Source organism: Eupeodes corollae, chromosome 2, assembly GCF_945859685.1.
Source record: "Eupeodes corollae chromosome 2, idEupCoro1.1, whole genome shotgun sequence".
NCBI lineage: Eukaryota > Metazoa > Arthropoda > Insecta > Diptera > Syrphidae > Eupeodes > Eupeodes corollae.
In genome coordinates, this window is record NC_079148.1 from 99,775,696 (window position 1) to 99,787,790 (window position 12,095).

The following is a 12,095-nucleotide window of genomic DNA, read 5'->3' on the forward strand; positions in this document are numbered from 1 at the left end:
CGTTCTCGTTTATTCTCATTTTTGTTGCTTTCGATTCGATGTTCTCATCGATTTTGCACATCATCAAGCCAAAGCCAAGCACAATTAACTTGGAGCAAAGCGAACTCAGAGTCAGAACAGAACTCAAATCCAAATACAAGTCTATTTAATGTTTAATTATGTTGGTGTATTGCTGCTGCAAACAACAACACTGAGCACTGCTTGATGGTTGGTGAGCTTGGTGGGTGTCGCACACATAAACATAAAAAATACATTTTATTGTGTAAAATTTTTTCATTCAATGAAGAACCAAAAGTAAAAATAATAAAACTTCTACCCGTAGATTGTGTGATGCCAGTTCGATCTGCTAATCCGATACGCGCTAAAAGTTTAATTCGCGACAATTTGGAGAAACAGGCTGGTAATAGGAACTTATTACACTCCAGAATGCCAAACATAAAAGTGTTTTCGGGTACTTCTCATCCTGATTTGGCCCAACGGATTGTCGATAGGTTAGGCATTGATTTGGGAAAAGTCGTTACAAAGAAATTCAGCAATTTGGAAACATGGTGAGTATATTATGAAATGTGATTTAATTTTGTACAATTGTAATTACCTACAACAAAACAAAAAAAAAAAACAGTGTTTTCTTGCTCGTAGTTTTTTTCTTCTTTTTTTTCCCTTTGTCCTAAAAATTAATTTCTAACTATCTACTCTGTGAATACCTACAGAAAATGTGACATAACTTAACAATCAACTATATCGATTAAATATAAATAAAACAAGACAAAAAAAAACAAGTGCGTTTACATGTCAACGAATTTAAATATTTAATTTAAATTTGTTTAAGTACAGTGATGTTATTTATTAAACAAAAGAATCGAATTTGTGTTTCGTTTGAAAGCATGTGAGGTGAAGAAAATATTACAAATTTAAGGTTATGGAGACTACTTAAGTGACTGTACGATATTTTGTTGCTGTCACGTTTTTTTCGTTTTTTCCTGTCCATGAAATTGCACCACCTATTCGTGTTCCCTGTTCGAAAGGGAGGAGGCACAAGCAAGAGATAAAGAAATCACTAACAAGTGTTCTTTAATTAAATTTATATTTTTTTTTTGTGTTCCCAGTTTCGGTTTCGGTATTCATGTCGCTATTTGACGCACTCATACTCACTAGCTCTCAGTTCAGTTAGATTCTCGCACTCGATGTAGAATATTGTATACCTTCAATATTTTCAATTACCTCGTATATGTATGCCTAAATGGTGAATCTATTTTTCGGCGTTTTGAGAACATTACTTATTGTTAGATGAATACCCTACGATTTAACTAAGAGTTCCTAAAATTAACCGGAATTCAATTGTTCCATTGAATCTGATTCTGAGACGCAGGAGATTAGGTATTTCTATTGGAAACTTTCCACTTCTATAGCATTATGTACCTACTATGTATGTCTATGTTGTCTTATGTTGTAGCTAGATGGTTGGGTTGATTTTGTTCTGTTCTGTTCGGTCTCGGTGTGTATTTCAATAACCTCGTGGTGGCACTAGTCAGCTGTTTAGATGTCGAATGTGTATGCCTTGTCCAATGTTGTTGTAATATAGCAGAATCCACGTGGGATGGAGCGCTAAAAAAATATAAAATTCATCATCTACAAGGAGTTATTTGACTCCCTAGTACCTACACGGGTACTTCTTAATGATGTTTGTTTCTTTTCAAGAAAACAGGTATTAATTTGTACCTTTTTTAGAATAAATATGCGTTTCAATTTAAGACCAAACAATAATTTTGCTCATAACACAGATAGAGAGAATGAGAATGAGTGAGAGCTAAAATTATTCCCTTTTATTTACTTCTCAAAAGATGGTGCTTGTATCGTGTGATGTTCGTGACCGCCAGTTATTGTGTTGTATTTTTTTTTTTTTAATTTTATTATTGGCAATTTGCCTAGAATCTATTTGATGATCTGTAATGGCAGTTGTTGTCACGTAAATGTTCTATTATGTCTTTCTATAGAAAACGAATTTGATTAAAACCTACCAATTAAATTTATTCCTAAATGTTCGAGGGACAACTAATAATTGAAAACAATATACAAAATATTTCAAGGGAACAAAATGGAAACAAAAATATATACAAAGGTAGATAGGTTGTAGGAATTTGCGATTATTAATGTTATCATCTGTTTATTTCTTTTTATCATTTTTAAATGATGCCTTTGAGAACTGGTTATCTCTCTGACTCTATGATGGTAAAATTGATTAACAAAAAAAAAAAAACAAATTGGGACCTTGTCTAGCCGTTTGTTAGTAGGTAAATGTTGGTATGAGCATCTAAGGCGTAGGTAACCACATAATTTAAACAAACTAGGTATTTTTATAAATTTATTAGGACTGTACCTATTGATTTAGCTATGTTTACCCTATCTCTGGTGTTGTTCTAAGAACCAAAATCCGTTTTTCCCCTATTAGCTCAGGTTTTCGAAAAATGTAAAAAAATAAATACAAAAAATGTTAAGTTATTTGCGGAGCAAGTTTTGTTTGTTAAATAAGGATTTAATTAGAGACATTTTTTCCATGCAAAACTTACGGTGATTGTTAGAATTTTAAAAATTAATTTTTAATTCTATTTAAATCATTTCAAAGAGTTTCTCCCCAGCTGGTTCACCAATAGTTGAATATTAATAGTTAAAAATTACTTTTTGAACGACTAAATTTTCTCTTGTGTCAACAACCCTGTAAACCTGTTTTTTGTATCTCTTTAATATAAAATAACTATTTGAAGAATTGTTGACAAAACAATATTAGTCATCAATTCAAATTGCTAAAAAACATTGCGAATTGTAGGTTTTTAGGGTTCTCTCATTTTTGAAAATCTTGTTTAACTATGGGCGTTCTATTCTATGAACAAGCACACTTTATTTTCGTTCTAATTATTTTATGAGTCAGCTATTAAAGAATAACCTAATTATGCCTTTTACTAATTAGTGTTTATTTCGTGTGATTTATTTAAGTGAAATTGAAAATGGCAAACACATTTGTAACCATGGGTTAAATTATTCTAAATAATAAAACCTTAATTTGTAAGCTTACATAGTTTATAGTTTAAAGATTCAAATGTTTGATATTTCGAAAGTTTAATTAAATTAATTTATTAAATAAAAACTTTCGGATCATTTACGCTGCTGGCTTTAGGGGGACAATGTCACGACGATCTGCATACATACATATGTGATGTTTTGTTTCTATGTAACATAACGCTCGTCAACCGTCTTCTTGGCAATTTGTTTCCATTTCAAATTATTCGAAATCTGAGATCAAGCCTTAATCATTTAAGTATCCAAAGTTCCTACTCGTAAAGTTTAGCTTGACTTGGATTTGCTTTAGAAGGGGGGTGAGTTATAGCTTTAGTTGAAGTATGTGGTACGTTTTCTCAAAAAACTATTATGCGATTATTATACAAATAATGCGAAGTATAAAAAGAAGTTACAAAGCACCAAACAATAAAATTGTATCTTATTAGCAATAGACCTGACATATGTACATACAGCGAGTGTCATTAATATTCGTTTTTTTTCCATAAAAAAAAACATTTTTTAAGGTTAAAAAACAGTTTTTCTTTAAAATATTTTGTATTTAAGATATTTTGTTTGGCTCTTTTGGTCTTTTTGTTTTTGGAATGCAAATAAAAAACTTATTTCATTCTTTTCCAACGTTTCGTAAGTGTTCCTTACTTCTTTAGGTGTGTCTTTATTCAATATTTTACATTAAATCACATTAATTCTATTAATTTTACTCCCATTCCTGCATCCTTCCAAACGATGGCACTGACACAAAATTGAAAATAAATGAACAAAAAGAATATGAAATAAATAATAGGTATAAACAAGAAAAACTATCAAATTAAACAGAATTGACACTTATATCACAGAATGTTCGCAGGTTTGTTTTATATTGTCGATGTCTTCTTTTGTGTTCATTGTCCTCTTAATTTTTTGCTGGATGCGTAAGCTTTCCAAAGTGAGATATGTGTTTAATTTCCTCTCCCTGTCCAGTACTTTTACCCCTTGGAAGTCCATCGAGTGTCCACTCTGTGCTATGTGCTGCGAAAGCCCTGTTGACTCTTTATTCTTTCTTACGTCTGCCTCGTGTTCCGCCAGTCTTACACCTAAGCTATTTTGTATTTAATAATTTCACTATAAAAATATAACAAAATAAAATAAATAAATTGAAAAAATAACACTTCATTAATTTTCGGTTTTTTACATACTTATATTAACTTTTTAATTAATCTTTCTTACCATTGATTTTAATATTTTGATGCATACCCTTGATTGGATAAAACTCCGTCAAGTCGCTTGGGCATATTTTGCATCTATTTTGCTTCATTCTTCTTGAAGTCGTTGCTTTAGTGCACTTATTGAAGAGACAGGGTTTTCGCGAACTCGACGGTCCAAATTCATCCCACAAATTCTCGATTGGGTTAAGGTCTGGAAATTGTGGAAGTGTTTGGATAACTTTTGGAGAGTTATACAGAAGCCATTCCCTTACAACATACGCCTTGTGTTTCGGGTCGTTGTCCTGGTAAAATTTGAAATTCCTGAAATTTCTTAAAATGCCCATTTCCTCAGCACTTGGCTTACATTTTCTTTTAGGAACCTCAAATAGTATTCCTTTTTTAATATACCGTCGATGAATACCAAATTTCCCATGCCTCTTGCCGAAATGTACCCCAAACCATGATGTGCCCGCCTCCATGCTTCACTGTTTGCTTTGTATTCATGCTTTTAAGCTCTTAATTTGGCTTGCGCCACACTATCTTCCATCCGATCCAAAGAGGTTGTACTTACTCTCGTCAGAAAATATTACATCATCCCACCAGTTGCATCCTTATTTTTTTGTTAACTCAAAAATTAGATCCAAATTTGCCTGTTGCGCACATTGATAAATGGCTTTTTTCGGCAACACGACATTGTCTTTATGGTTGGGCGTAACGTTGATGCAGATACTTTGTTTTTGCATTCCATTAACACTTCTTGCACAATTTTGGTGCACTTAAACGAGGATTTGCTTCAATTTTTCTTCCTTTAAGCCGTTCTTCTTTCGTTTACTTTTTTGGTTGACCCATCTGCTTCTGTGGTTTGATCCTTCATACTCTTTTATACTTCCGCATAGTATCACCGACAGTGTTTGGCTTCATGTCTAAAATACCAGTAATTTTTTTTGTATGTTTCACCTTTATTATGGTGAAAAATAACAAAGTTTCTTTCTTCAAGGCTTGTATTTTTTCCTTTGTGCCCTATGATTAACTTTTTAAATAAAACCAAACGATCTTACACTAAATCGTTTAAAATGTATGCAAACTCCTAGGCAAAATTTAATTTTAACGAGCCTCTTGAATAGACAAACTGTTAATCGGAAGAAATGTCAAACTCAACAAAGAAAACAAAAAACCGAATATTAATGAAGCGCTTACATGTGTCCTTTTTGCGTTGTTTATCGTATATCTTAATGCAGTTAATGAAATATTTAGGGAATGATATACTTATTTATAAAATAACCAACTTTACTACAAAAAAAAAAACAACAAAAGTATGTTAAATAATAAAAACCGAATATTAATGAAACTTACTTGCCCATGTTCTGCATTTCACTTCTTGTGAATACACTTTGCGAAAGTGAATTTCGGTGTTCCACAATTCGTTATTGTGAATTGGATTTTCGAACATGCAAATAGATGTTCTGTATTTCGGTTTGTTCCATTTTTTGATCGCATTCAAATCACATTTTTTATTTCTGTGATTTGATCTTTGGTAGCTCCCTTCTGCTAGGAATCGGAGGGTTGCAGCAAGTTTTTGAATTGAAGAAATCGATGAAGGTATTATAAAAGATTCTATTTCCCTTAGAACATATAAAAAACGTCTTTGCTTAATCTTAAATAACAATGAACGCTTAAAAGAGGAAATCAAGAATTTACTTTATTCATCAGAAAAATTCTTCATAATTTTCACACACTTACATTGTGTCAGGTAAATCGAATAATATATTTGTTTTGTCTCCCGAAATTCGTCCTCTTATTTTTTCTCTTAAATTCTGCTTCCTTTTTTCACTTAAAAATGCCAATAATCCATCTTCAAAACAGCAAAAATTGTGCTTCAGAAACAAAATAAAAATGGATCATGCTTCAACTCTGACAGTTCGAAGTAATTTCGAAGTTTTCGAAATCTATCAAATTGAAGAACATGCAATTTCATTTCACGTGAAATTGTAAAGTGATTTCAATTCGCTTTCGATCGAAATTCGGAACATATGCGACTGTACCTCGAAATGTTTTCAAATTATGTCAATGTTAGCGATGATTTCGAGATCGTTTTTTTAATTCTATAATGTGTATAGTTTTTGGAAGGTTTTTATTTGCTCTGGTGGAGTTTAATCAGGAAAAAGATATTTAATGATGTGAACAATTAAAGACTGGAAAATTCGAGCTTTTCATATTCAATTCACCATGCAAATCTCTAAATAGGTTAAAAGCACAAAATATGTGTGTTACTGAAGAGTTTACAAACGTTCATATTTTATAACTTAAAGAACAAATATTTACTTATTGATCTAAAAACCATTTAGAATTTAAATCGTGGTTAGTCGCAATTTTTAAGCTTTTATTCCCGCTGATAGTCAGGAAGTAAATGCACTATGCACATAGTTCATATTTCGTCTAACCAAACAAAAACATTATTTTTGTATTTACATTGTATTTACTTTGAATAAATACTTCCCTATCAAAAAGCTTCCAAGTGATAAGATACGATTTGAAATGCTTCATTTAATTTCTAGAGCACCCATGACGACTATTTGAATGCAAACATAAAAAACAATCATGTAGAAACAAATTCTGTTCTTAGCCATAGAAATGCATGTTGCATTATTTCATCTTTTAATTAAGTTTAATAGTTAAGAAAAAAACCTAATTTACCACATCAATGATTCAAAGAATATTGATAAATAAACCGGGTCTAGGTTTAGAGTAAACAAATTTGTCAAACAAATTCTTTTGGACATTAAAGCTTCGAGAAAGGATGTATTGATATTCTTTTACTTGAATGGTTGATCAATGAACTCCACTCCTATTCACTTATATGTAGTTCTATAAAAGTGCCTTTTGACGACATAAGCCCTTAGGGTTTGTTCTCGACGAAATGAAAAATTTAAATGTAATTGTTAAGAACCTCGTCTTTTTAATTGCAGTTTATAGAAAAGGAAATAGAAATATTAACATAATTTTCGAAGCTCTGAACTAAAGTTTTCCTACTATTTTTTGGCACCTGTAACCATCCCTAACCCATACACATTTTATCTTTAATTTCATTTTACCAAAGCGTTGAAATCGGGGAATCTGTTCGAGGCGAAGATGTCTACATCATTCAGTCTGGTTCGGGCGAAATAAACGATAACCTTATGGAGCTGCTAATTATGATAAATGCCTGCAAAATTGCATCAGCATCTCGTGTGACAGCTGTGATTCCTTGTTTTCCCTATGCCCGTCAAGACAAAAAAGATAAGGTAATAATTATGTAGTCTTTGTCAAAACAATATTAATCAAATTATTAATTGTGTATTTTTGTATAATTTTATACAAAAGTTTTCAGTTGTTTGTGCAAATTATAATTATATTATAATTTTTATTGATTATAAAAAAAAAACTTATTTATTCAGTGAAAAACATTTGTTTGACGTAGTTTATTTTTTTTTTTTAATTTGAATTGATATAATTTAATTTTTGTTTATATGCAATACCTTTGTACTTTAATTTATATATTTCCATATAAGTTCAATTTGATAAAATGCTCTTAATGTGGAAGCTGAGTTAGTATATAATAAAACAATTATTCATACATAATAAATATTTATCCCAGAAATTATATACGAACAGAAAATGTAATCGATTTTGCCTACTCCTTACAGACAGGTGGCGAAGAAGGTCCTATGATGAAAAAGAAAAACTACGATTGGAAATTTAGGGTATACATTTTTTTTTATATAAAATTTAATTTGAAATTGGGGAAAACTAACTTTTAATTTGTGTTCTCATATTTGTTCATTTTGTACAAAATTTCGAAAGCGTTTCTTACTACAAACAAACAATTTATAAATTAATTAAATTTAAAATTAATTTTAAAAAAATGTAAAACGTTCTTATATTGTGATTGGGATTTACCGGCAAAATTTGCATGACCTATTTTTAATACATAATTTAAACGTAAACCTATTGTGATCGTGTCAATAGCATAATATTGGTATTTTCTTTATGTATAATTGTTTTATTTGTTATTCATTTTGTGCTATTTTTGTGATTGAAATTGTTTTGGCTACATTATGTACATATTTATTTATTATTATTTTTTTTTTTTCTAAACTTATACAAACAATGGACATTGTAAATGCTTTTAAATATCAGGTTTCGCTTTGGATACATACAAAATTGTTATTTTTTAAATTAGCTAAAAGAAATTGTTCTCTTGAAATAGCTAAACTTTTGTGTAGGCAGAGGTACAATTTTCTTTTTTATATGATTAATCTTAGGCCTGTGTGTTTTATGACCATTTGACGAGGGACACTACCCAATGGAATGGGGAAGGGAAATTCTTTGATATTATCTAAACCTCTTTTTAATAAAGCTCAAGTTATATTGCAGTGTGAGAATTAGAAGTGAACAACTTTGATACATTCTTGGAAGATGTAATTTAGATTATGCAGTTTGTATATATTAAGTATCTAGTTGACTTTTTTTGCGAAGCCAAATGAGGGTAATTTTAATACTTAGTAAATTATTTCCAAGTGAGGAAAATGTACTTCTTAGCTGTTCCATTTTTGTATAGAATTTCACATTAAGGTAACTTGATATTTTCTTGATTTTTCAAATTATTCAGTTAGCTTTCAAAAGTTAGATTAAATTTACAAATAATTTAAGTAGGTACTATAAAAACGAATAAACTTTTTCACTTATTTGACTGAAAAGTTGTTTTACAGTTCACAAGAATATTTAATCCTATTTTTAAAATTGAAAGTTTGTATGGTAGAAATCTTATCTAGTAAATGTACCCAAACTGGAATTTAAAGGCAAAATATACTCGTCTGTGTAAAAAAATAGCTTCTTTCTCTAAGATAAGTTTTGCAATCCAGGTTGAGTTTTAAAGTTATATGCTTTCAAATATACCACGTATGAATCGTTAGGTTAGGTTAGGTAATAGTGGCTGTCCAAGATGGAACGGACACACTTAGGCCAGTTTAATGGCCCATTGTGATACCACATGAATCTTGAGGCTTCCTCCTAAGCTCAATGGAACCAGTTAGAGTCTCTTACGAAACGTGAGAGGCTGATTATCCCGATATGATTTAGATCGTTTAGATCGTTAAAGAAGAATTCTCCTAGGTAATTCTTGCGTTTTCGAGCTAGAGCAGGGCATGTGCAGAGAAGATGAAAAACCGTTTCTTCCTTTTCCTCGTCCATACAGCTTCTGCAAAAGTCATTTGAGAATACGCCTAGTCTCATGGCGTGCTTTCCTATTAGACAGTGTCCGGTTATGACACCTATTATCGAGCTTATATGCGATCTGCTTAGAGAGAGCAAGCACCTTGAACGTTTTAAATCCAGTGTTGGCCAGATGTTTTTTGTGGCTTGACACGTGGTGATGTTGGTCCACCTGGTGCCTGCCCTCCTCACAGCGTCTTGCATTAGTAGCAGTTTACAAGTAGCGATTGGTATGCCAGTACTTGCCAAACGTGGTAGGATGGGTTGTACTGTACCGTTCCTGGCGAGTTCATCTGCCTTACAGTTACCTGGAATGTCTCTATGGCCCGGCACCCAGCAAAGGTGAATATTAAACTGTTGCGCCATCTCCATTAGAGATGATCGACAGTTATGGACTGTTATAGAGTTTATGAATCGTTACTTATGAAAGAAAGGCAAAGTTGGCCGTTTTATATAATCTATGTATGCATCAAAAGACAGAAGTTAATGAGATGATAATCAATTATACTTAAGATTTCTTACCTAGGAGTATTATAAGCTCAATAATTCTTTATATTTCTTTGTATTTAAATTATTGATTCGGAGAAAAAAAATTCTTTTCTAAAAGTTTTGACAGAAAAAACGAGAAATTAATGAAATATATGAGATTATTTGTGTGTATTTCTGAAAATACGGACATCTCTGTCCAAGTTACTTATTTTATTGAAGAAATATATTAATGGGATATTTTTGTATTGCAACCTTGAGCTGTATTGTCGGTGCTCATCCAAATTTGATTTAAATTATGTGTTAGCGGTAAAGTGAAGATAGTTCAGTTTTTCTATTAAGTAATGTCCCAGATGATTTATCCTGGCATCACATCTGGTGTTTCCTTTACTCATTACAAGATGTACAATTAGTCTTGCTCTCTAACTCTAGAATATTGAGGTCTGTGTTAATTTAGAGTTAATTGTAAAAAAAATACTTTGGGATATTCTGCTATCGAAATTTTCTTAATTTCTATTCAAATAATGAAGGATAATTGATTCATGTTTGAAAGAGACTGTTAATTCGCAAGGACGATGTGTTGATTGATAGAACAGACTTGGGAGATATTTTCAATCCTTTTACAGAAATTGAACATTTTCTACAAATAATTATACAACTGTTGGATTATTTAAAATTTGTACAAATGTTACCGAACTTGTTAGAAAATTTTGAGTGCAAGATGAATATTTTCAATTTATAGATTGAAATAAATGTAAAAAGAAAGACATATCTATAACCATCTAATATTATATTACTTAAACCAACTGTTAGTGGAAAATACAAATAACAGTGCTCAAACTGTGCCTCTGCATAATAAGGGTAGAAATATCCCCTTGAGTGTGCGCTTATTATAAAAAAAGAAAATATACAAATAATTTGCTGCTTTCATTTCGATAATACTCCGCTCTCTAGTATTAGATTTTGGATTGGTATAAATGTTTACAAATGCATTAAGCTGGCATTTTTTAAATGTGGCGTTTTATTCCCTTTAAAAAAAAATTGTTAGAAACTAAAGTCCCAACTCATCTCTTTCAATTGCTTTTATTATTTTTATTTTAAATTCAGCAATATTCATCATTTATTTATGCCAAAATATCTTTCGAAATTTTGTATCAAAAGAAACTTACAAATTGAGATTACCAAATGTATGTAATAAATAAAAAGTATACAAAAAAACTTTCTGAGTCGGAGAAAAATACCAAACATCTTCCACATTATGTAGCTGTGTAGAATGGTGTTGGAAAAATTCAATGAATTTGAATTGAAAAATGTTCCTATATCAATCAAAATCCCGCTGAATGCGCCTAATAACCTAATACACAATTTACAACAAAAAAAAAATCAGCTTAGATATGCAAGGCTGCGAATAAATTATAAATATTTTTGTTTGTTTATTAATTTTATTTTTTTTTTTAATATATTATACGTTTATTGGTTCAGTTTTTGGTTTTCACAAAAAAACTCTCAATGTTTTCCCATTTATAGGATTGCGTTTAATTTATATTTTAATTTTTCTTTTATTATTTAACTTTATAAAAAGTCATTATTATTTTACATTTACAAACAGTATACTCAAGGATTTACATATGTTATTAATTTAACCCATAATAAACATTGTTTATCTTAATTTTTTAGGTTTAATATTTTGTGTTGAAGAATCTTGTTCTTCTTCAGTTGTTTTGGTAGCTATGATGATGCAGCAAAATATTTAGAGGCGTTTGTCTTTAAAAATTAATTAACATTAAATCGTATTGTTATTTTTCCGAACTTTATCTGAACAATCCAGGAAAATCATTTAAAGTTGGAACTTTATAAATATCATAGATAATACACGTATTATTTTAAAACTTCATCTGAAGCATACACTTACTTGATGTGGAAGTCTGTAGGTATTGAAGGAATCTATGTACCTGCATTGATAAAATTTTCAATTCCATCTCTATTAATGAAACTGTTGCAAAGCAAATTCAAAAAGACAATCCTATTCTTAAGAAGGCTCTAATTCTCTATTAAAATAGGTCACCTCAAATTTGTACTCAAATTCATTATTTCAATCAAGTT

The 12,095-nt window shown here is 30.6% G+C and overlaps 1 protein-coding gene across 4 annotated transcripts in view; it reads left to right on the plus strand.

Moving 5' to 3' along the window:
• Window positions 1–12,095, plus strand: part of LOC129948565 (ribose-phosphate pyrophosphokinase 2) — a 46,759-nt gene that overhangs the window by 16,185 nt on the left and 18,479 nt on the right. For 2 of the 4 annotated variants that reach the window (XM_056059666.1, XM_056059668.1), the window contains 2 exons: window positions 323–548; window positions 7,354–7,537. In XM_056059666.1, coding sequence (XP_055915641.1) covers window positions 331–548; window positions 7,354–7,537 — 402 coding nt within the window. In that variant the 5' untranslated portion in view covers window positions 323–330. Of the gene's footprint in view, window positions 1–74; window positions 221–322; window positions 549–7,353; window positions 7,538–7,939; window positions 7,997–12,095 lie in introns of those variants that run through there. The other 2 variants (XM_056059667.1, XM_056059669.1) reach the window with 2 other exon arrangements.